Source organism: Elephantulus edwardii, unplaced genomic scaffold, assembly GCF_000299155.1.
Source record: "Elephantulus edwardii isolate Elephantulus edwardi_28Jun2011 unplaced genomic scaffold, EleEdw1.0 scaffold00087, whole genome shotgun sequence".
Taxonomy (NCBI): domain Eukaryota; kingdom Metazoa; phylum Chordata; class Mammalia; order Macroscelidea; family Macroscelididae; genus Elephantulus; species Elephantulus edwardii.
This window is the reverse complement of record NW_006399837.1, coordinates 5,160,729-5,185,616: the sequence shown is the minus strand read 5'-3', so window position 1 is coordinate 5,185,616 and position 24,888 is coordinate 5,160,729. Positions and strand designations below refer to the sequence as shown.

The following is a 24,888-nucleotide window of genomic DNA, read 5'->3' as shown; positions in this document are numbered from 1 at the left end:
TCTGGGATTGCAGTGCAGTTTCCTGCCACTAGGCCACCAGAGCTCGCCGAAAGCACCCTCTTTCCCCCCTCCCCCCTTAAACTACGGTGATGTTTCTTAAAAAAGACCAGCTTGATTTCTAAAAGTATTATATTTTAGGGCATTATTTTTATCGTAGGCGTACGCAATGAGGGTTGCAGAGTGGATTATATTTGGGGGTAGGGGGTGGGGTTTGGGGAGGTGGGAGGGGTTTGTGCGGAGAGAAGGGTGCAAAAATGAATGAATGGAATTCCAAAATCTCTGTAGATGTTCATTGAAATGAAAAATAAACTAAATTACAAAAAAAAAAAAAAAAGACCAGCTTGGTTTTGAAGCTGTGATTTTCAGCGGTGCACGTGAATAATTAATTCTAAACCTTGCAGAATGAAGAATACTGTTAAGCATTTCGTCTTTTCCAACATTTTTATTTACTACCCAAAACATCAACATCGGTCACCATAAATAATACTTGGCAGTGACAAATTTGGCACCACAGTCAAGGATAAAAAGAAACATATTTTAAATATTTATTCTGTCAATAGGATGTTCCTTTGTCCCACACCCCACCGCCTTAAGCCTTCTGAGTGCAGGGTTATCTGAAAATGAGAGTTTTGTCCTCTGGAATGCCATATTTTCCTTTGTGTTCCTCAAATAACTTCCTGAGCTCTTCCAAGTAAGTCTGATGCAGCTCCTCAACCTGCTCTGGGGTTGGCTGCAGAGTTTTCTCGACATGGATGGGGCGGCCAACTGCAAAAATAGAGAATGCATCATACGTGAGAAACCCCAGCCACTCCACCACACAGCGTGTCCCTGCTGGGCAGCTCCGGAAAGATCTGCCAATCAGAAGCCACGCAGGTCTGTCCATTCCCACCCCTTCTGCATTTTACTGGCTGCCTGCAGTGGTCACCCCACATCCCAACTTGTAACAAGAAAAGAATTTTCCTTCTCAGCAGACACAGGGCTGTCGGTACCCAGGCGGTTTTGACTTTTGAGTCAAACAAGCTACTGTGCTGACTGCAGCTGCGAGGTATGTGGACATAGCTGGGCGTTCACGTCACCAGCAAGCTCCCTTGGTACAGCTGACAGCCAGACCACAGTGCCCTATTATTACCGACCATGAAATCCTGGAATCGTGAGGCACCACGCCTCCTCTCCGACTCTTCCTAAGCCTTTCTAAGCGGTACAATAAGTGTGTACGCGTGTGCCTTTATAGCTAAGGATCTGGACAAGAGACAGATATTCTTGAGGATTCCACTGTCATTGTCAAACAGCAAAAGTCAAAGAAAAGCCTCAGTTCTCCTGACTTACCCATAAACCATGAGGCCCTCCTTAGATCCTAGCAGCAATTTTTTTAAAGGAAATTTTATTTTTGCTGCCGTTGAGAACAGGCAGAACAAAACACGCTAATGCCCCTGTTTCCAGATGAACAATTTAGTACTTGCTCTCATTACATTCTTAAATTGTGCCTTGCATTTGTAAATCATCTTTTTTGACATCTTCCCTCATTACCCTAAACACATTGCCTCCTAAGAATGCTAGCTCATCTGTAAAGGCAGTAATTTTTAGATTAAATAATATATATATTGTTGTTGTTGCTGTTATGTGCCGTTGAGTCGTTTGCGACTCATAGTGGCCCTATGTACAACAGCCCTAAACTCTGCTCTGTTCTGTGCCAATCGCACTGTCTCCAATACACCCATCCCGATTACCCCAGTCACTGAATCAAACACACACACACACACACACACACACACACACACACACGTATATATGTATATATACACATATATGTATATATATACACATATGTATGTGTATGTATATATACATACATATATATGTGTGTGTGTATATATATATCTGGTAGCCTAGTGGCAAGAAGCTGTGCTGCAAACCCAAAGGCACAAGGTTTAAGGCTACCAGCTGCTTGTGGGAGAAGGATGGGCAGTGCAGTCTCCTCCTGTGCAATTAACTGCCTCTAAACCCCACCCCCAGGGGCAGCACTGGGTCAGTTTCAACTCTATAGTACAGACCAATAACAATACATCTATATACTTATGTATATACACATATGTACACATTTAAAGTGAAAGCTGGTACACAGGTATCTATATACCAAAACCAAATCAAGCCCACTGCCATCAAGTCGATTCTAACCAGAGTGACCCTCCCTTGCGTTTCTAAAGCTGTGAATCTTTTTGGAAGAGGATTCCCTTCCCATCTCCCTCGAGGGTGGCTGGCTGATTAAAACTGCTGATCTTTCAATTCATTGCCCGACATGTAACACATCACCACAAGGTTCCTATTTATATTGACCAATGACTACAAATAGATTTAAGTAGGGGGCAAAAGTTATAGATTTGATGCAGTAAAATTTTACTGATGGGGGAAAAAACAAAGACCCTCCTTCGACATTTATATATAAGCATTTAGTGCACAGACCACAAGCTGTAGGGAAAGCCAGCAAATTGATATAACAGTGAAAGGAGGCTGGCCGGGGCAGCTTTCACTTTAAATGTAATACAGGAATTTTCTACAGGGAAAGCACAACTTGTCTTTTACCTCTATGAATACAAATCCAATTAATAAAGCAAACTCATCAAAGCAACTTTGGTAACCTCCATATGTATCTGAAGTGACATTTAACATAATAAACAACTTTTATTTCGCTTGTCTCTGATGTGTAGTGGTTACAAGGTGGATTTGGCTTTACAGCATCTGCTCTCCTGGTGCTCTCTGCTATGCTGCCCCCTGCTGGTCTGCTGCTGCCACTGAACACCAAGCATTAAAGACAAAAAACTCCCAAACTCTGCTTTTGCAGAACTCAAATTAGAGCTGACCCTCTAGGGAGTTTCCAGAGGTTGCAAATCGCACTGCAGGAGACTGTCCATCTTTCGCCCGCTGAGCTGCTAGTGGATTTGAACCACCAGAAAGGTGCCCCATTGGTTAGCAGCACCACTTTCTACAGACCAGAGCTCCCTTGAAAAACACATTGTCACTGTGTTACCATCGACTTGGAACCGATCCATAGCGGACCCTTCTCCAAGGGTTTTCAGAGGCCATAAAAACTCGGGAGGAGAGTGCCTATCCTTCTCTTGCAGAGCAGCTGGTGGATTCAAACTGCTCAACTTTGAGTGGACAGCACAATTCCTTACCACTAGGCCACCAGAGGCCTTTGAAAAGAGATAGGATGGTCGGTAATCTGCTCCATAGGAAACTGCTTCTTAGATGAGCTTGAGCGTGAAAGCAAGTGTGGCTGCAGGAGAAAGAGTGGATCCTTTGGCCTATCCTGAGTCACCCCATGCTATCCACAAGGCCCAGAGAAAACTTGGCAAATGTTAAGTCTCAGGGAAGGAAGAAAAGGACAAATGCCATCAACATAAGAAGGCAAGATATAGGGGAGCTCTGGTGGCCTAGTGGCAAGAAGTTGTACTGCAATCCTAGAGGTACACGGTTCGAATCCAGCAGAGCAATCTCCTCCTGTACCAGTTAGATCCGATTTGATTGTACACACACACACACACAAAATAATAATTTAAAAAAAAAAGCAAGATGCCAGAAAGATAATCTCTCCTCTCTTTCTCTCTCTCTCTCTCTCTCACACACACACACACACACACACACCCCAGATTGATGAGTTTGTAACTAGATACAACCTCAGGAAGCTCCTTTCATAATTTAGATGTCTAATTTATATATAATGGGCATCAATCCTCTGTAATTAAAAACAAATAGAAACATAACCATCTTATCAGTGGCGGCAGTATGGACTAGGACAGGCTGAGGTGGTTATGGGGCCCTAGGAACTGGCACAGTGGGAAAGCTCCAGTCTAGATGAGCTCTAGTCTTTGAGCCACCAGAATTCTTGATCATGTTCTACTTGGTCTTCCTGACGCACCCTGTGCAATTTTCTATTCAGCTCTTGTACTTTGTCGTTTCTTCCATTCCCTCATGAGGAAAAGCAGTAAAGTAAGGGAGGACATCAGGGGCGTTGTAGATGAAGGAAAGGTCATTAAGAAAGCAGGAAAGAAAGGACAAATAATGTCAGAAAAGACTGAAGCCTGCCCTAGAATGCAGAGGCACTAATGCGAACAGTTCTGTACTGAGTCCCTGCAAATCAGGCCCATTCTGACAAGGATCTGCAAAGCTATAGGAACCTAGAATCCATGCTTTTCTCAAAATGTTGTTTGGGGTTTTTTGGGGGGTTGTGGTTTGGTTTTTACTCTGAAGAAGGGGGGGAAATGCTTACCACCTAAGACTAGCTCAATGGCAAGCTGCTACAGAATTTTTATAGCAGAAAAGGGTAAAGAGCGTCATCACGCTGCTCTTGGAAAGAGCCCTTCCTGCCCTGGAAACATTTGCCGACGCCCACAGGCCATGGCAGAGCCGCCCTCAGCTTCTGTTGATGCTTGCTGCTTTTGATGGCTGGCCCTTTCATTGGTTATATCTGCAAGGTCCACAGGACAATTCCATCTCCTTGTGCACTCTTCCTTACACAGCAGGCTGTCTCATTTCTATTTTGGTGTCCTGTATTCAGGGGCTCTGGTGGTGCTGTGGTTACAGCACTTGCTGCTAACAAAAAGGCTGGCAATTCAGACCCACTAGTTGCTGCGGTGGGAGCTCTTGTGGCCTAAGGATAAAGAGCTGCGTAATATACCTACTTCCAACACTGGTAAGTTATTTCACTCGTGCGTATGAGTTGTCTTTTAGACTTTTAGCTCCTAAAATTGTCATTACTGTGTTGGGGGAACTCTGGTGGCTTAATGGTAAAGAATTGTGCTGTGAATGCCAAGATAGGTGGTTCAAATCCACCAGCTGCTCTATAACATCTCCCACTTTCCTTTATTGATCTCCAAAATACCAACTACAGTACTTGGCACATAATAATTACTACTGTTCATAACACAAGTGGCCATCTTCTTTGGAAAAATATGGCTGTAAAGATAACTTCTCAATATTCCTATTGCAGTAAGTAATGAAGTCTGCTAACATTCCAGACGAGTTAAAGACAGCACTGGGGGAAAAGCATCAAATGACTATGTGTGAAATTCAAAGTTCTTATAGCCTGGCAGGGGTCAAATTCTATTCTAATAAAGCAGACCTTAAAAATTGAAATACAGATATATGTATAGAACATATATATAAAGCCCTCCAGGGACTCAGTCTTCAGGGAATCTCACTGTTAACCTAAAGGCAGCCAGTTTGAATCCAGCAGAAGCTCTGCAGGAGAAAGACAGGAATCTCCACTCGTGTGATATGGAGCCTCTGACAACGTGCCAGAAAGTCAGCTATGAATTAGCTCTGACTTGACAGCAAGGAGTTTTATACACACATATCCCAGACTTCACTCACTGCAATTGAGGTGATATCACTTGCTGGCGACATTCCATTGGCTTCTGAAGCTTTTAGACCTTTTATGGGAAGACAAAGTGCCTTCCTCCTGCAGAGTGGATGATGGGAGTTGAACTAACTCTTTTGTTCACAGCCTAACACTTTACGCACTGCACCAACCAGGGCTCCGTTCACACACACACACATACAAACACAAACATATCTCTTTCATTGCCGTTGATTCGCCCCCAGTCATAGGTGGCTCTTCAGTGGGTTTCCAAGGATATAAGTTACACAAGAGGAGACAGCCTATCTTTTTTCCCTTGGAGCAGCTTTGATAAATGTGAACTTCAGAGAAGCTGGCCTTTGGGTTAGGAGCCAAACTCTCTACAGACTATGCCACCCAAGCTCCAAGCATACATATGCATCATTAGAACTTATATATGCAAAGAAACTAAAACCAATACTCGAATTTCATTTAACGGGCTACATATGGGGAAAACATTACTTCCAGTTTGACATAAAGCATATAAAGCCCAAACCCACTGTTAGCAAGTTCGTTTAGTCGACTCAGAGTGATCCTCCATCAGGTTTTCAATCTTTTCGGGAGGATTTCAATCTTTTCAGGAGCCTCTGCTGTGTTCAAACCACCAATAGGCTGTGGACAGCCTGACAAGCTGCGCACTGCGCCACCACGGCTTCCCTAAAGGTGTGTCTCATTGACACTCCCTCCTTCCCAGCCTAGGAGACCCCTTCAGACTGCTCAGTCCTCTTTAACAGGTCTGTCATTCTTCTCCACCTTCATTTCCCAAACAATATTTGTCTATATTAGACTACATGTAAATATGGCTAGTTTGCAAATGAATAGTTACGAAAAAGCTCTTTTGAAACTGATGCCTAAGTGACTTGAACACATCTATTCTACAGAATTTTCATCTGTGATATAACTCATCTATCAAAGAAATTCTGTGCTACAAACTGCTGGTATAAAAAAGTAATCAATATACAGTTCGAATCCACCAGATGCTCTGCTGGAGAAGGAGGGACAATCTCTTCTGGTATCAGTCAGATCTGATTTGACGGTACACACACACAAAATAGAATAAAAAACAGTTTTAAAGTAATCAACAGAGCACACAAAGTTCATTAGAGGCAATTTGAAACTCGGGTTTGAAAATTGGAGTCTAGTTCAGAAGCCGTATTCTCAAAAGTAGTTTGACTCCCATTCAAGTGGGAAATGCAGTTGTTTCCTAAATAAAAGGCACACACACTCTAACTGAAGCTCCAATAGCATCTACAGGATTCTTGTTTTAAGAGGTTCTTACCAAAGTCACTTTTCTATTGGCATTTCAGTCGGTAACCGCAAACATCACCTGGCTGATCAGTAAGATCTTCCTTGTACCGATGTTAACTAGCCTCTGATCTGCAGTGTACGTACCTACAGTGTGGACAGGTTTCCGGTAGGGCAGGAAGCCGAAACTGTACTGGAAAATTCCTCGGCCATGGAAGAGAGGCAGCGCAAAGCCCATGACCTTCTGTAGGTTATCCTGCAGCTTTCGAAGCCACGAGCCTTTAGGGTTGTCCACTTGTTTAAAGAGGTCATTTTCTCCAAAAGAAAACACTGGGACCAAGCTGGCACTGCGGATAAACCAGGGAGAAGCAGGAGCATTTGAAATAAGAAAGATTTCACTGTCTGTCCAGCTCACTTTCCCAACTTTTTAGTTTCCGTCAAGTCAATATTGACTCAGAGTGACCCTTTGTGTCACAGTAAAACTGTGATATGTAGGTTTACAAGGGCTGATTTTTCTTTTTCTAACACTGTGACACTGATGTGTCAAGTGCAATAATTGTTATCCATGGTGGACAGTGTTTGGTGGGGCTCCTGGATTAAAACAAGCTTGGAAGCAGGAGTGACATCCACTTCCGAAATCTCTTGCCTCCGGAAACTCTATGAACTTGGAAAAAGGATGAAAAATTACACACGTTTTCAGGTCTTTCGTTCATAGGGTGGCTATGAGTCGTCTATGACTCAACAGCACTTAACATATATATTGATACAGGCAAGTCGGCTGTCATGGACGTCTCCAAATTACTGAGGAGCAATGGTGTCAATATGAATATTGAGGTGTGCCTGATTCAGATCATGGTCTTTTCTATCACTTGCTGTGTGTCTGAGAGCTGGACCATGAGTAAGGACGACAGGAGAAGAATCAATGCTTATGAGTTGTGGTGTTGGAGTACAGAATATCCCACGGACTGCCAACAGAATAGATAGGTCTTGGGGAAAGTGCAGCCGGAGTGCTCCTTGGAGGCAAGGATGGTGAAGCTTTGTCTCACATACTTCAGGCACATTGCTGGGAGACGATGTTCCTTGGAGAGGGACATTATGTTTGGAAAGGTGGGGAGTCAGAGAAAAAGACCCTCAGTGAGATGGATTGATATGGTGACTGCAGCAATGGGTGTGAGTAGGTGAGAGATGATGTGGATGGCACAGGACAGGGTTCTTTTGTTGTAGGGTCATAATGAGTCATACTTGACTTGAAAGCACCAGTAGAGGTAATCTGTTCACAATATATTTATATAAACTACTCAAAAACTCATTGCCACTGAGTTTAAACTAACTCATAGCAGAGGGCCCTCCAGCGGGTTTTCAGAGGCTGCTGATCACATGGAAGGTGAGAGACCATATTTCTCCCAAGGGGCCAAGGAATGAACTAAAAGCCACCTACCCGTGGGTCAAAGCCATCTTAATAAACCCCTTCCGCTCGCGAATGAACAGAGTGCAGCTGCCAGGGTGCGCGTCCAGCGCCTCTTTGGCCCCTCCGAGGACAATGATAGAGATGTTTCCTCCTTCTTCTCTGCTCAGCACGTGGGACACACTTCTCTTGGACACTGAGACATGCCCTTGGTGAAGAAAACAAAAGTCAAAAACAAAATTACATTTTCTTTCATCACATAATGTCCTAGGGAAATCAGCAAGCATTCAAGAACATTTCCTACGCTGCTCCCATTTGGAGCATTTTGTTAAGCTGCTAACCTTTATGTAGTCCTATTCTTGATACACTTGCTGCAGAAGATAAGGACTGCAGCCTTCACTATCTATTACATCTCACATCAAGAAAACGAAGGTCCTCGCCAAAGGACCAACTTTATGATAGATAAAGAACTGAGGTTGTGCTTGGATCAACAATCAAGACACTTGGAACCAGCAGTCAGGAAATTAGGAGACGTATTGCATGGGGCAGCTTTGCTGTCAGGGACTTCTCAAAAATGCTGAAGAGCAATGATCTCAGTTTGAAGACTAAGGTGAGCCGGATATAGCTCATGGTCTTCTCCATCATCTGTCATGCATCAGAGAGGTGGACAATGAGTAAGGATAACAGAAGAATTGATGCTTTCTAGTTGTATTGCTAGAGAAGAGTACTGAACATCCCATGAACTGCCTAAAGTACGAACAGATCTGTCTGCGGAAAGTGTAGTCAGAGTGCTTTTGAGGCAAAAAGGGTGGCCCTTTGTCTTTCATACTTTACACATATAGCTAGTCGAGGCAATTCCTTAGAAAGGAACACCATGGCGAGCTCTGGTAGCCAAGTGGCAAGAAGCTGCACTGCAATCCCAGAGGTGAGCGGTTCGAATCCACCAGATGCTCTGCTGGAGAAGGAGAAACAATCTCCTCCTGTACCAGTCAGATCCGATTTGACGGTACACACATAAATAACAAAAATAAAAATAAAGAAAGGAACACCATACTTCGAAAGATGGGAAGATCAGTGAAGAAGACGACCCTCAATGAGATGGATTGACACAGTGACTTCAGTAATAGGCTCTAGTGTGTCAGAGATTATGAGGGTGGCTGGCACAGGATAGGAAAATCAGATCTGCTGTTCATGAGGTCATTATGAGTTGTACTCGATTTGATGCCACCTAACAACAACAACATTGGTACTGTGTTCTATTAATAAGATCTAACAATGATCAGGGTGTGTCATCTGGATAACGCAGATTGTTAATAGATCTTCCTCCGATCCTAATGCCACACTTCTCCTCATAGAGCCCAGCCTCTCGGATAGTCTTATGCATACAGGTTGAAAAGGTATGGAGATAGGACACACCCCCGGTATACACCTTTCCCAATTTTGAACCATGTAGTGTTTCCCTGCTCTGTTCTGACAACAGCCTCTTGGTCCAAGTATAGGTTTCACACTAGAATGATCAAGTGTTCTGGCATTCCCATTCTTAGAGTCAGCCAGTTTGTTATGATCCACACAGGCAAACGCCTTTGCATAATCAATGAAACACATATACTACATTCTTCTAGTATTCCCTGCTTTCAGCTAAGATCCATCTAACATCAGCTACAATATCACTAGCAGATGACACAACCCTGCTTGCTGAAACTGAGGAGGACCTGAAACGTTTGCTGCAGAGGGCCAAGGACTGCAGCCTTTAGTATGTATTGAGGCTCAATGTCAAGAAGACAAAGATTCTCACCACTGGACCAACTGGCAGCATCGGGATGGATGGTGAAGAGGTTGAAATGGTTAACAACTTGAGTCTGCTTAGCTCCACAGTCACTCTTGGCACCAGTAGCCAGGAAATAAAAAAACTTAAGTCTGCTGTTAGGGACCTCGAGTCCAGGGTACTGAAGAGCAATGGTGTCACGTCTGATACAGGCCATGGTTTTTGCAATCACTTGTTATGCATCAGAGAGTTGGACAATGACTAGGAAGGATAGGAGAATTGATGCCTTTGAGCTGTGGTGCTGGAGAAGAGTATTGAGAGTGCCAGGGACTGCCAAGAAAAACAGATTCATCCTGGAGAGGGTTAAACCTGGCTACTCGTTGGAGGCAAGGATTCTGGGGCTTCATCTGACATATTTTGGACATATTGTAAGGAGAGACAGGTCTTTAGAGAGGGACATCATGCTAGGCAGAGTGGAGGGACAGTGCAGGAGGGGAAGACCCTCCATGAGGTGGATTGATTCAGTGACTGGGGTAATCGGGATGGGTGTGTCAGAGGCAATGAGATTGGCACAGGATAGAGCAGGGTTTAGGGCTGTTGTACATAGGGTCGCTATGAGTCGCAAACGACTCGGCGGCACACAACAACAACAAGCAGGGACTCTCCCTTAGCAGTAAGGTGTTGTCCTGCTAACCCAAAGGTAGTTCAAAGCCACCAGCTGCTCTGTGGTACAAGAGTGGACGACCTCCTCCTGTGCAATTAACAGCCTCAGAAAACCCAGCAGAAGGTCAGCTATGGGTTGGTTCCAACTCAGTGGCACACAACAACAACAACAACTATGTTTGGTAGAATCCCTTTACTTCAGAATCAACTCATTAGCACATGATACTACAAACACATTTTCTGTGCTTTGGGGAAATTTGACATTTTTTTTCTTTCAAAAATTGCAAATCCAATTCCTGCAAAATAGGAAGAATCTCCACGCCCCCAACCCACCCTCCCCACCCCACCTGGGGGGGAAGGTGAGGAGTAGCCCAACCGCAGATGAAACACCAGAGGTGGACAAGGACCCATGGCTTGGCCCAAAGTGGCTGTACAGTCATCTGGGTTTGGGGGAGACATGCTGAGTGCCCAGTCACCCCAGACTACTAGGGTCCCCTGCCTTCACTCACCACTGCCCATCACGTATTCTCGGAAGAAAGGACATCGGAACCAAAATGGAAGCACATGAAGGTACGCCGTTAAGCCAGGAAACAGCTTGCTGAAGTCCGAATGGTTTGTACTAAAGTTCCCAAAGGCTCCAACCACCATCACTCCATGTGGGTGAAATCCAAATATGTAGTTGCGACTTGGATCCAAATCGTGCGTTTTGATGAGCTACAACAGGTTTACATTGAGATTTAAAAAAAAGAAATAGTGTCCCCTTCATTAGTTTCCAAAAGGAAATAAAACTCCCCAAACCCACTGTAACTGAGTCAACTGCATCTCCTGCCAGCCCGTGTGACAGGGCAGATGGCCTCACGGGGTTTCTAACGCCGTCAGTGTTTATGGGATCAGATTGTCACATTTTTCTCCAGGGGATCAGCTGGGGGGTTCAAACTGCAATCTCCAGGTTAACAGCCTGCTCTGTAACCTCTGCGCCCCTAAAGCTTCCATGTAAACAAACTCAGCTCCACTCAACACATGGGCAACCAGGTGGACTCAGCCCATAGCCGAGCCGCCACTGGCTTTGCAAGGTAGAAACCGCTTAACTGGGAGAAGATTGCCCATCGATCCCCCTTGAAATGTGAAACAAGGAGGCCCATAATGAGTTCTGTGTCAAGAGGAAACAGAGCAGGGAGCTTCCTTTCTCTGGGTTGAAGATGTTCTCAAACATCTAAACTATCTCCTGTGTCCAGAGCCCTCCACAGAGAGACTCCTCCGTTACTTAACGTTGAGTTCTCTTAGCAACATGAGCCAGCTTCAGGCTTTCTCCCTTTGAGGTGGAAGAAGTTGGAAATATACGTGAGGAAAACAAATGCCCGCTCTCCTCCAGTTCTGAGAAATGCCATATGAAACAGTGCTACTCACGTGGACTGGGAAATAGTCCCTAAAGTGCTTCCACACAGTCCAGCTTCGGCCCCACTGGCTCCTCCTGCCGCCTTTCTCCGGGGTCCGCCAGTCAAAGTAAAGCCACACCAGGTAAGGGATGTAAATGAACCAATAGTTGTATATGACCAGCAGCAGAAAGATTCCCACGCACACCGGCGCTGTAACGAAGCACAAGCACCCAGGGGGTCAGAGGCAGGTGCTACCTGCGCCTAGTTTGTTTTTTTGTTGTTTTTTAAAAATTTATTTTAGTTTGTTTATTTTCATTTCAATGAACATCTACAGAGATTTTGGAATTCCATTCATTCATTGTTGCACTCTTCTCCCCTCACAAACCACCCCCCTCCCCGTTTGCTCCTCTCCTTGAAAAGCAAAATAAAAACTCCCTCATTGGTACACACCCCCCCGCACCTCCCCAAACTCTGCCTAGTTTTGTACAATCAGGAGCTCATGGTTGGGTGAGGTCCAAGGACCAGCTACCGCCAGCCACGCTTCAGGTCAAGTGAGGTCATATAACAAAAAGGGCGCTGTGCGGACGTTGTCCACTGGAAGGGTCGGACTCAAGGACAGTGTTGTCATTGTGTACTGCTGAGTCAGAATTGACCCATAGCTGACCCTCTGATGGGTTTTCAGAGGCAGTTAATCGCATGGGAGGAGATTGACCTGGTGGCCTTGAACCGTGTGCCTTCAGGATTGCAGCACAGCTTCTTACCACTAGGCCACAAGAGCTCCCTGTGACAGTAGTAGTAGTAGTAGTAGTAGTAGCACAGTAGTAGGAGCAGCAGGAATAGTAGTAGTATTGTTGTAGTAGTTGTAGTAGTAGTATTGTTGTAGTAGTTGTAGTAGTATTGTAGCAGTAGTGTAGTAGTATAGTAGTAGTAGTAGTATTGTTGCAGTAGTATAATAGTAGTAGTGTAGTAGTGGTAGTATAGTAGAAGTAGTAGTGAAGTTGTAGAGGAGTAGTAGTGGTGGTGGTGGTGTAGTGTAATAGTAGTAGTGTAGTAGTAGTAGTATAGTAGTAGTGGTGGTGGTGGTAGTGGAGGAGTAGAAGAGTAGTATAGTATAGTATAGTATAGTATAGTATAGTATAGTATAGTAGCAATGTGGTAGTAAAGAAGGAGGAGGAGGAGGAGGAGTAAAAATAAGAGAACTCTCATGGCCTAATGTGTAAAGAGTAATTATACAAACCCAAAGGCTAGCAGTTCAAATCCATTAGTTGTTCTTCTAGAGAAAAAGACAGGCAATTCTCTCCTCTGCACTTTACAGCCTCCATAAACCTGCCGGAGGGCCGATCTGACTCCACTCCTGGCCAGGAGCAGTTGAGTTAAACGTCATACAGTATTATTAGATGCTCGTTATTACGTTCCAGCACTGTGTGCTCTATCTCAATACTCTCATCCACCACTCCTTACAGCCTGAGGACTGGAGGCTGATTCAGTGACACACTTTGCCTCCAGGCAGGAGACTGAATCCAAGTCTTGGCCAATGCTCTTCACCAGCAGCCACCAGCCACTTGTCAGTGGAAATTTAGGTGTCAACTTATGCTCAATCATGTCGATCACGTTTCAGCAGAGTGTGCATTTAAGGTAGGGTAGGAAGAAAGGCCTTGGGGTCTACTTATATACATTATCATTCAGTGAAAATACTATGGATCTCAATAGTTCAATCTACACAGCATCACAGGAGACATGGAAGCAGGCAGCATTTTGCTGTGTAATGCTGGTACAAGCAGGCATTCACGCAACCGCAGTTAACGACAGCTCTAAGCCAGCACTAAAACCACTGCTGTTAAGTCAGCCCTGACTCCTGGTGACCCTCTGTCAGGTTTCTAAAGCTGCACATCAGTCTTTCTTCCATGGAGCTGATAGGGTAGGGGAAAGGTGGGGCTTTGAGCTGCTGACCATTTGGTCATGAGAACATCACAAGAACTCAGCAGATAATAACTTGGCTGTTAAACACCATCAAGTTGACTACAACTCATCGTGACCCTTTGAACCAAAGATAAAAATCTATGAATAACCAGATGCTGCACCATGTCCACAATCTTGTCATGGTCAAGCTCATTGCGGTTACCACTGTGTCAATCCATAACGGGTAGCTGAAGAGGTTTTCTTTTCATTTTGAGCCATGCTACACCAGCAACAGGAAGTCCTTCATTGAAAGAAATCAAAGTTATTAACAACTTCACCTTGCTTGACTCCACGGCCAGCAGTCAGGAAATTAAAAGATGTGCTGCACTGGGAAAAATCTGGTCAGGGATTTCTTCAGAGTTCTGAGAAGCAACAATGTCAGTCTAGAGACTAAGGTGTACCTGAGCCAGGCCATGGTCTTTGCAATTACTTGCTATGCATCAGAGAGCTGGACAATGACATGGGATGAAAGAACTGATGCCTTTGAGTTGTGGTGCTGGAGAAAAAGTCTTGAACATACCCATGGACTGTCAAGAAACAAACTTGTCCGTCTTGGAGAAGGTGCACCCAAGTTTCTTCCTGGAGGCTAGAACTTTGAAGCTCTGACTCACATACTTTGGGCATGTGGCCAGAAGGGACTGGTCCATGGAGTAGGACAGCATGCTAGGTGGTGGGACAGTGCAGGTGATGAAGATCCCAGATGAGATGGATTGACACAGCAACCGGAGCAATGGGAGTGGGTATGCCGGAGTCAGTGAGACTGGCTCAGGACAGGGCAGGGTTCAGAGCTACTGTATAGTGTCATATTGTCACAGGGGTTTCTTTCCCTTCATATATTTTACAATTTGTAACATATATTGCATCCAGTGTTGCAGCACACAATTTTCTGGTGTTACTAGTCTCAGATGTTCACTCTTGAATATTCAATGTTATGATTTATATAGTTAATGAGAGTAAAAGACAACAATAAATAGAAATAAAAACTAATCAGATATTCAGCTTATGTTAGAACTGATTTATACCAGGAGTTCTCAAATAGAACTCTTTAAATCAAGAGCTACCTGGGTTATCAAAAGAGAAGATTCTAATCTTAATCTCTTCTCCTGGTATTTTAGAAATTGGACAATGAATAAGGATGACAGAAGAACTGATGCCTTTGACTTGTGGTGCTCGTGAGAAGTACAGAATATCCCTCGGACTGCCAAAAGAAAAAACAAATCTGTGCTGAAGAATTGTCACTGAGTGCTTCTGGGAGGCAAGGGTGGTGGTGATAGGCTGTGTTTCATTCTGTTTGTACAGATGGTCACCATGAGCTGGAATTGACTTGGTGGCACCTAAAAACAACAAACTTTAGTGATAAGTGTGTTATTTCTGACTAAAGTATGTGTATGTGTGTGTTTCACCTTAAAAATACCAAATAGCATTTCAAGTAACATTTTGTTATTTCTTAGGGGAGCAATGGTGTCAATTTAAAGACTAAGGTGATCAAAACCATGATATAATTTTTCCAATTACTTACTATGTACATAAAAATTGCGCAGTGAAAACAAGGACGACAGAAGAATGCCTTTGAGTTGTGGTGCTGGAGAAGGGTGCTGAATGGACTACCAAAATGTCAAGGACACATCTAGAAAACGTGCAGCCAGCGTGCTCCATGGCGGCAAGAATAGTGAAGCTTCGTCTCGCATACTTTGGGCAAGTGAGACGAGGAGGGGCCAGTCCTGGAGTAAAGACATGCTCAGAAAAGCTGAGTGTCCGTGAAGAAGAGGAAGACCCTCGAGGAGATGGATTGACACAGTGACTGGAACAGTGGGCTTGGGGGTGTCAGAAATCATGAGGATGGTCCAGAATATGACAGAGCTCAGACCCACCATCCATGGGGTCCCTGTGAGTCAACAAGGATCCGGCAGCACCTAACAACAGTAATTCAAATATCCACACCTCGGACTCACATTCCTGGCAGCGGAGAAACAAATACGTTCTAGAAATTTTATTTTGAGATTTTAAGATATATGATGGTGGTGGTGGTGTGTGCCGTTGAGTCGCCAGTGACTCATAGTGACCCTGCCCTATCGTGAGCCAGTCTCCCTGACTCTGATACACCTAGTCTCATCATCCTGGATGTCGTGTCAATCCATCTCATCTGCACTGTCCCTCTGCCCTTCCCAGCATGATGTCCTTCTCCAAGGACCGGTCGGTCCCTCCTGGCCACATGCCCAAAGTATGTGAGATGAAGCTTCAAAATCCTAGCCTCCAAGGAGAAACTTGGTTTCACATTAATAAAATCTTTCATTACTATTGGTAGTAGCTGTTGCTTCAAATTTGATTATCTAGAAGAAAGGATTAAACATTTTCCTGCCTTTCCTATAAACACAGAATTCCGGAGTTCTCAAACTGCCCTAAATGATGAGGGTGGAGGGGAATTTTCCATACAGAAATTGCAGTAATAAATGATAGAGTAAGAAAAGTATCACTTTACTGAGTCTAATAAAATGATTATTAAAATGAGAGTGCTCTGGTGGCTTAGACATAAGGAGCTGCACTGCAACCCCAAAGGTATGTGGTTCGGGGCTATGAGCAGCTGTGGAGGAGAAGGGTGGGCAATCTCCTCCCAGGTGGTTAACTGCCTCTGAAAACCCGCCGGAGGTCAGCTATGGGTTGGTTCCTACTCTATGGCACACGATAACAACAACAGTAAAATTATTAAAATGAGGGCGCTCTGGTGGCTTAGTCATGAGGCGCTGCTCTACCATCTCAAAGACACTCGGTTAGAATCCACCAACTGGGTCAGGGGAGGAAAAGGACAGTCTCTTACTGAGCGCTTCACGGCCTCTAGAAACTCCAGCAGAGCAGCTAGGAGTTGGTTCCTACTCGCCAGTACACAACAACAATAAAATGATTCAGGATCTCTGGTGGTGCAGCTCATTACCTGCTTCGGTGATAAGGTCAGAGGTTTGAATCTACCAGCTGCTTTGAGGGAGAAAGGTGGACAGTCTCCTCCCAGGGAGATTTCTAACTCCTGAAGCCAATGGAGGGTCCCTGTGAGTCAGGCCGGTGTCAACAGCAGCCGGCTTGGTTTGGAGTTTTGCAATAACTTTGTTAGTCCAGATAAGATGTTGAATGGAGGTTTAAACCACTAGTTGAAAGGTCAAGAGGAAGTCATCCTGCTACAGATTAGTTGCTGGTTATGAGAAAAAGAATCCTAACTCCAGAACGAGACAGAAGGTGATCCGCACCAGGACTCAGTCTCAGACGCTAGCAACATGACGTGCATCCTGAGATAAACAATGGAAGCACACAGCAGTAAGTCAGCGAGTAAGAAACCTTGGGCAAAAAGGTCTACTCCAAATCCAATCAATGTCTTTACAACTCACTTTCACTTTAGAAGAAATCCAGGGGACACTTTAACACCATAAGGAAACAGATAAATGCAGAAGGTAAGCCAGGCCGGCTCCTTCAACAATTATAAGAAAACAGGATAAGCACTATTCAACATGAAAGGAGAATAAAAGCAAATGCTACATACAGGTTTAGATACAGGTTCATTGGTAAAACTGTGCCATCAAGTAGACTACAATTCATCGTGGCACCATGAACCGAGGGAAACTCTGCCCTATCTGGTACCATCCTCGGACTGTCATGCTGAAACTCACTGTTACAGATACTGTCAATCCCTCTCACGGAGGATCTTCCTTTCTTTTGCTGACCTTCACCTTTCCCCAGCATACCTACTTCCAAGGACTGGCCCTTCAGGCAACATACTCCAAGTATGTCAGGTGAAGTTTCACCACCTTTGCCTCACAGAAGCATCCTGGACATACTTCCAAGACAGACTGGTTTGTTAATTTGGTTTGTTGTTGTTGTTAGGTGCCACTGCATTGACTACAACTCACAGCGACCCTACTGCTTTTTGAATGACGTAATTCAAAGGCATTGATTGACTCTTCTGGGGCCTTTTACTCCTTGCCCCACTTTCACACGCAGACCTAGCAATTGGAAATACCACGGCTCTGGTCAACCTTTAATATCCTTGCTGTTCAGCACTTTGAAGAGGTTCTTGACAGCAGATTTGCCCAGTGCAGCATGTCTTTTGACCAAGAAAAAATAAATTATGAAGTCTTAATATGAACTTGGTTTGCAGGTTTTTAAGGAGTTAATTTTGTTAATTCCTTTGGTCATGGTACTGTAATTATGTACAAAACATTGTTTAAGAGTGCATACTGTGGAACACTGGAAGTATAGTGGTTAAAGACTTTGGTTGTTAACCCAGAGGTTAGTGGTTCAAATCTACCAGTCACTCAATGGGAGAAGGAAGTGCCAATCTGCTTCTGTAAAGATTTACAGCCTCAGAAACTCTGTAGGGTAGTTTGACTCAGTCCTACAGGGTCAACATGAGAAGGAAAAAAAGAATTTAGAAGAGTTCCCTCATCCATAAAAAGAATGCAGCAGTGACTCACGGGGCTGGTGTGAGGATTGTTTCGTCTTAAGTTGCACTGAGCTGACCTCAACTCAAGGTGACCCATACACAAGACTGGACTGCTGTGATCCATGTGGTTTCCACGGGCTGATTTTTCAGATGTGGATTGCCAGGCCTTTCTTCCTCATCTTAGCCTGGAAACTGCTCAAACCTGCATCAAACCAACACACCAGCCTCTGCTGACAGGCAGGTGGAGCCTGAATCAGGAGGGGTTATTAAGTGTATTTCTTTAGAATTGTGCCTATCACATACCAAGCCCTCAGTAAGTGTTATCTGCTATGTTCTCAGTGTCTCTTTGGTCCAGCTAAAATGGAATGGAATGTTAACAATCCTGCCTCACAGTGTGGCCCAGAACTTAAGCTGATAAGTCGAATGTCTTACAAGAACTTTTCCTCATGTGATTTTCAGTCTGTAGCCAGGTGGAGACCCACTGATCTAGTCATGCAAGATGTAAAATTATTTTCAAAGTGTAAGCTCTATGCTTTGGACATGTTGCAAAGTGGGACCAGTCCTTGGAGAGTGACCTCACGCTTGGGAGGGTGGAGGGACAGCACTGGAGAGGAAGACCCTGGGTGAGATGGATTGACTCAGTGACTGGGGTGATGGGGGTGTGTCAGAGACAATAAGATTGGCACAGGATAGAGCAGGGTTTAGGGCTGTTGTACAAAGGATCGCTCTGAGTCACAGGCAACTTGATCAAACACAACAACAACCTCTACCATGAGTCCTACCGCGCAGAGAGTTCTCTTCATCTTTGCATTCACCTCACCGGCACCAAAAGCATGTCCATCATGCTTTCACAGCAGCAAATGACTCCAGCCTCCTGGACTTTTAGTTCACAGAGAAAGTGTCTGGTGGTGTGAGAGGCTACCATGCCTACTTCTCATACCTACAAGAGATCTAAACTTCGCCTGATCCTATGCCATCTTCACAATCTCACTGGGCTCACGTCCATTATTGCAGTCACTGCATCAATCCATTTCCTTGCATTTCTCCTCTCCTTCTCCAACCCTCCCCCTTTTCAAACATGATGTCCTTTTCCAGAGACTTACCCTTTCTGACAACTTGTTCAGAATATAGAAGACAAAGTCCCACCAGCCTTGCCTCTACAGAGAACCCTGGCTGCCCTTCCTCCAACACAGATTTGTTTGTTCTTTAGCGAATCCATGAGATTGATACTCAATACTCTTTAAAAGTGACCTCCATGCTCTTTAGGATGTAAGGAGGTCTTTGGCAAAAGGTTGTTGCTGTGTACCCTCAAGGAGGGATCATTTCATAGCAGCCCCAGCAGTGGGTTTGCAGAGGCTGTAAATCCCACAGGAGACTGTCCATCATTCTCCCATGGAGCCGCTGGTGGATTCCAACTGCGTACCTTTGGGTTGACAGAGGAACTCCTTACCATTAGGCCGCCAGAGCTCCCTCCGACAGCAGGAGGTCCCAGTAATAGGTTTCTCCTTCTATCCTCTGCTAAACACTGTGACACTGATGTGCCAATGGGATAATGGTTACCCATGGTGGACAGTGTTTGGTGCAGCTCCCCGATTAAAACAAGCTTGGGAGCAGGAGTGGAATCCACTTCCAAAATGGCTTGCCTCCGGAAACTCTATGAGCAGAGTTCAGGCCTTTCGTTCATAGGGTTGTTATGAATCATCTACGATGCAAAGACACCTAACAACAATAACAACAACATAGAGATGCTACCAAGCCCAAGGTGGGAAGGTGGGTGATTTTAATCTGCAGCCTGGTTGAAATTGTGGGTTTTTTTCCCCCAAACATTCTTCTAGGTGTTATAGCACTGGTCTGTCGTGTGCATTGCTATACTGATGTAATTCGTGGTTGCTGTGATGTTAAACACTGACACTGATGTGTCAAATGTGATAATGGTTACCTACGGTGGACAGTGTTTGGTGGAGCTTCCCGAGTAAAACAAGCCTGGAAGCAGGAGTGGCATCCACTTCGGAAATGGCTTGCCTCCACAAACTCTTTGTACAGTGCTCAGGCCTTTCATTCATAGGGTCGCTATGAGTCATCTATGACTCCACAGCACCTAACAACACAAACAACAACCCTCTGCCCATTCACTCCAAGAGCAGAACAAGTGTGCAGACAAAAGTGCTCAGATGAGGTTCCCTGCCTTCTCTCCATCAAGGCCACATGACGTAAAGAAGCCGCCACACCGTCACTGACTGGCACCTGCACCTTTCCACAGTGGACTTGGTCAGGACCAGGGAAATTTCCTGACAGAAGCCACCGAGCCCATATTTTGCTGCAGCCTTCTTATCTGTCTGAATCTGAGACCTTTAAACAAAGAAAACAAACCCTGCTGTTTGCCATCAGGGTGGGAAGAAAGGATTTACATCTTAAATATTGATTCTCCAATTATGGACTGACTCAATGAGGAATGAGTTTACCCACTTTTGAGGCACTAACATGCAATGTTCTACAGCTCCACTGGTCGTGAACACAGGTTATAGACATCAGCCAAAACCCTCTTAAAATTAAGGGGCTCTATTGTTGATAGACTGTACTAAAAAAAATAAACAAATACGATAAGGCAAAGTTCATACAGTTGTTTGCTATGAGATCAACAAAAGTCAAAGAGGATAAGACCAAGTTAGCTCCCAGGCTTCTGCAATGCGTGCAGCCTGGGGCGAGAGGGGACCTTACCCATCACCACGAAGGACAGCACCCATTGCAGCACCGCTGCCGTCTGCAGCCGCCGCGCCAGCGGGATGTTGAGCGGGGCAAACTCAACCTTCATGGCCTGGCAAGGACCGCGCTGACTGTACAGCCTGGAACCTTCCCCGGCCTGAGCGGGAAGTGTGTGGCTGGATTGGGTGTTGCGCTGGCCACTGCTAGGCAGAGAGGAGCAGAAAGCTGTTCCTGTGCTGGACTTGGCCTTGGAGAATTCCACCAAAAGGAGGCACCAGGTTGAAATGAAGACGTGGAGAGACTATTCCTTGATGGCGAATAGCAACCTTTGTTATTCTGGCAAGGGTATATATGTCTTAGGAACATGCCTGAAGGGGTAATCGCATTATCTCTTATCTATCCAGAGATGTTGACTGGTAGATCAAACATTCCCAGACCTTCACACAAAACAAGGACATTTTCCAGACAATAAATTTTTACAAACAAAAAGGTACCACATTCATAGAATTCTGAGGCCTTTGGTCACTCCCTATTCATTAGCATACTGCTTCCTGGAGTTGTTTACTGTAGAAAAGATGGTCAAGCCAAGATGAGTGGTCCTGCTGTTTTTACTATGCATTGCTGATCCTGCTTTGCAGGTTAGCCAGGCCCTGACAGTTCCTCCTTCTTAATATAATAAAATATGGGCTGCTGCCTGTCTTAGGTGGGTATGAGACCTCAAACTCAAGTTGCCCATCTTTGGGATCATAGCAGTCAATGCTACTCCCTGTCTTAGGATCATGAGCAAGCCTCATTCTTTACCCGTTGTTGGCTACACATCCTGCATTTGTCTGGGGAGGGCCTTAAGTTGAATTCCATGCACTTTACACAGCAGTTCTCTATAACACTTGGCTATCATATGACCAACACAAGGGAGAACCCATAGCATACCTATGATAAAAATACAAAGAGCAACAATCGTAAAAAGAAGATTTCTAAATGAAGTTACTGAAGGAAACCAGTTTTTTAGATTTTAAAATATTTGACTAGCTTGTTCAGCCGGGGAAATATTTATATCTGGGGTATTCTGCATTTCTAGAATTCTTTGGTGCAGATCATACAAATCAAGAGAATCACTATTAGACATCCAAATTCCTTTTAAATAAGATACTACCTTTGTCCAATCATTATCTGAGCTATTGTATGTCAATTTAGTAACACAAATAGAGTCATAGGCCACATGGCATCTTAACTTTCTTTTCATTCTAATTTGTTGTACCATGTTTCCTAATACATTCACTGTATCATATGAAGCATTACATTTTTGTTCCATAACTTCATCCACATTCTCTTGCTCTACCCAATTTTTTGTCACATTATGCATTAACCCATTTACAAACTTAGCCATTTGAACTTCTTGAGTCAAAGCTATAGCAGGAGTAGAGACAGTACCAATCATAGAGATAAGAGAAACAATTCCTACAATAATTAGACCTACAGCTCTCTTGGTTCTAGATGACAACTTATATAACTCTTTTTAAATTTGCAAGCTTTTATCATCATACCAAATATCATTTAACTTTACTGGTGTCATAACAAAAGGAGGATTCTTTAGAATAACAACTGAATCATCCTTGGTAATAGAGCTAATACAGTTAGAAATTAAATTTGGGATAATCACCAGTGATTACATTATTACCAATTAATAAGACATATGGTTCAGGTACATACGACAGGACGTTGGTGTTTGTGACATTATCTCCCTTACATTTATCTTTTGGGATACAGGAAATATTTATCGAATCCATGCTGGCAACTAATTTCCACAATTCGGTTTGAAAGTTCTGCATATCTATAGTCCACATTCCTCCTACAGATCCTTTCATAGGAAGTCGAGGACCATGTGTATGAAGAGGTGACCAGTCTAATAACATAGGGTACTCCAAGCGAGGTAGCGTTCCAACCATTGGTCCTTTAAAAATTATATTACCGAGCCCCGCCGAGGCCCGGGGCCCCAGACCCCGGCGGCGGCGGCGGCGGCGGCCAGGACGCTAGGGCGAGGGCCAAGGGCCTGAGTTACCCTCTGCAGCCCCGTTCCTGGGCCTTGGCGGGCCTCGGCAGCCCCATCGCCCAACTTTTCCACCCTCCCCCCTCCCTTTCCCCGAAACTCCAGCAACAAAGAAAAGTAGTCGGAGAAGGAGCGGCGACGCCGGGTCGTTCCGCTCCCCCTCTGCTGGTTAGGCGGAACACAATAATGGCCACCCAGGTAATGGGGCAGTCTTCTGGAGGAGGAGGAGGGCTATTCACCAGCAATACCAACATGGGCATGGCTTTGCCTGATGACGTGTATGACTTACATGACCTCTCCAAAGCTGAACTGGCAGCGCCGCAGCTTATCATGTTAGCAAATGTGGCTTTGACTGGAGATGTCAGTGGCAGCTGCTGTGACTACCTGGTTGGTGAAGAAAGACAGATGGCAGAACTGATGCCTGTTGGGGATAACAACTTTTCAGATAGTGATGCAGAAGGACTTGAAGAAGAGTCTCCTGATATCAAAGGTGAACCTAATGGACTAGAAAGGATGGAATTGGAAAGTTTAGAACTCAGTGTTGTAGAACCTCAACCTGTATTTGAGATGTCGGCCACCCCAGAAATGTATAACACAGATAAAGATCTTCCTGCCGAAACACCTGGCCCAGAGGACAAGTGCAAGAGCTTGAAGAGCAAACCCTTTCGCTGTAAGCCATGCCAGTATGAAGCAGAATCTGAAGAACAGTTTGTGCACCACATCCGAACTCACAGTGCCAAGAAATTCTTTGTGGAAGAAAGTGCAGAGAAGCAAGCAAAAGCTGGAGAATATAGCCCTCCCATTGTGGAAGAGGGTGATTTCTCCAAGGGCCCCATTCGCTGTGACCGCTGTGGCTACAGTACCAACCGCTATGATCACTATACTGCACATTTGAAGCACCACACTAGGTCTGGGGATGACGAGCGTGTGTACAAGTGCATCATCTGCACGTATTCCACGGTCAGTGAGTACCACTGGAGGAAACACTTGAGGAACCATTTTCCTCGGAAGGTGTACACATGTGGGAAGTGCAACTATTTTTCAGACAGAAAAAACAATTATGTTCAGCACGTTCGAACTCATACAGGAGAACGCCCATATAAATGTGAACTTTGCCCTTATTCAAGTTCTCAGAAGACTCATCTTACTAGACACATGCGTACACATTCAGGTGAGAAGCCATTTAAATGTGATCAGTGCAGTTATGTGGCCTCTAATCAGCATGAAGTAACCCGGCATGCAAGACAAGTTCACAATGGGCCCAAGCCTCTCAACTGCCCGTACTGTGACTACAAAACGGCAGACAGAAGTAACTACAAAAAACACGTCGAGCTACACGTTAACCCAAGGCAGTTCACCTGCCCTGTATGCGACTATGCAGCTTCTAAGAAATGTAATCTTCAGTATCACTTCAAATCGAAGCATCCTACTTGTCTTAATAAAACAATGGATGTTTCAAAAGTGAAACTAAAAAAAACTAAAAAGAGAGGGTCTGAATTGCCTGATGATATTGCCAGTGATGAAACAGAACCAGAGAAGACAAAAATAAAGGGAGATGTGACTGCAAAGAAACATGAGAAACCTGTAAAAGTAGAGAAAAAAGATAATGGCTCAAAAGAGAAAAAGACGTATAATGCCTCAGAAGTCCAAGTGACAGCCCGAACTCGCAAATCAGGATCGGAGACTAAAGAGATGGATGTCCATGTTGAAAATAATTCCGAAAAACCCTGTAAACTGAAGAAAAGCAAAAGGAAGGTGGAAGCTGATGCCCATTCCTTAAATGATCCTGGAAATGATGAAGAACCTGTGATAAAAAAGAAAAAGAAAATTGAGAGTAAATCTACAGCCAGTCAAGAAGTGCCAAAGGATGATAGCAAAGTGGAGGAGAATAAAAAGCAAAAAAC

General features: G+C 44.5%; 1 protein-coding gene and 1 pseudogene across 1 annotated transcript; one reads left to right on the top strand and one right to left on the bottom strand.

Moving 5' to 3' along the window:
• Positions 1 to 610: 610 nt before the first annotated feature.
• On the bottom strand, positions 611 to 21,046 carry MOGAT1 (monoacylglycerol O-acyltransferase 1). The gene is made up of 6 exons (XM_006890279.1): positions 20,953 to 21,046; positions 11,881 to 12,059; positions 10,983 to 11,187; positions 8,079 to 8,253; positions 6,788 to 6,987; positions 611 to 765 (listed from the first exon to the last, which is right to left on the bottom strand). The coding sequence occupies exons 1-6, from the start codon at positions 21,044 to 21,046 to the stop codon at positions 611 to 613; spliced, it is 1,008 nt and encodes a 335-aa protein (XP_006890341.1).
• Positions 21,047 to 22,930: 1,884 nt separating this feature from the next.
• The window catches only part of LOC102871780, a 15,901-nt pseudogene continuing 13,943 nt past the window's right edge, over positions 22,931 to 24,888 (top strand).

What these genes read in the sequence shown, in the direction of transcription:
- MOGAT1 (XM_006890279.1), bottom strand. Translation starts at nt 21,046, where the DNA reads ATGAAGGTTGAGTTTGCCCCGCTCAACATCCCGCTGGCGCGGCGGCTG. An exon ending in GGGACTATTTCCCAGTCCAC is followed by an intron (nt 11,188 to 11,880) that starts GTGAGTAGCACT and finishes AACCTGTTGTAG; the next exon opens with CTCATCAAAACGCACGATTT. An exon ending in AAGATGGCTTTGACCCACGG is followed by an intron (nt 6,988 to 8,078) that starts GTAGGTGGCTTT and finishes GTTTATCCGCAG; the next exon opens with TGCCAGCTTGGTCCCAGTGT.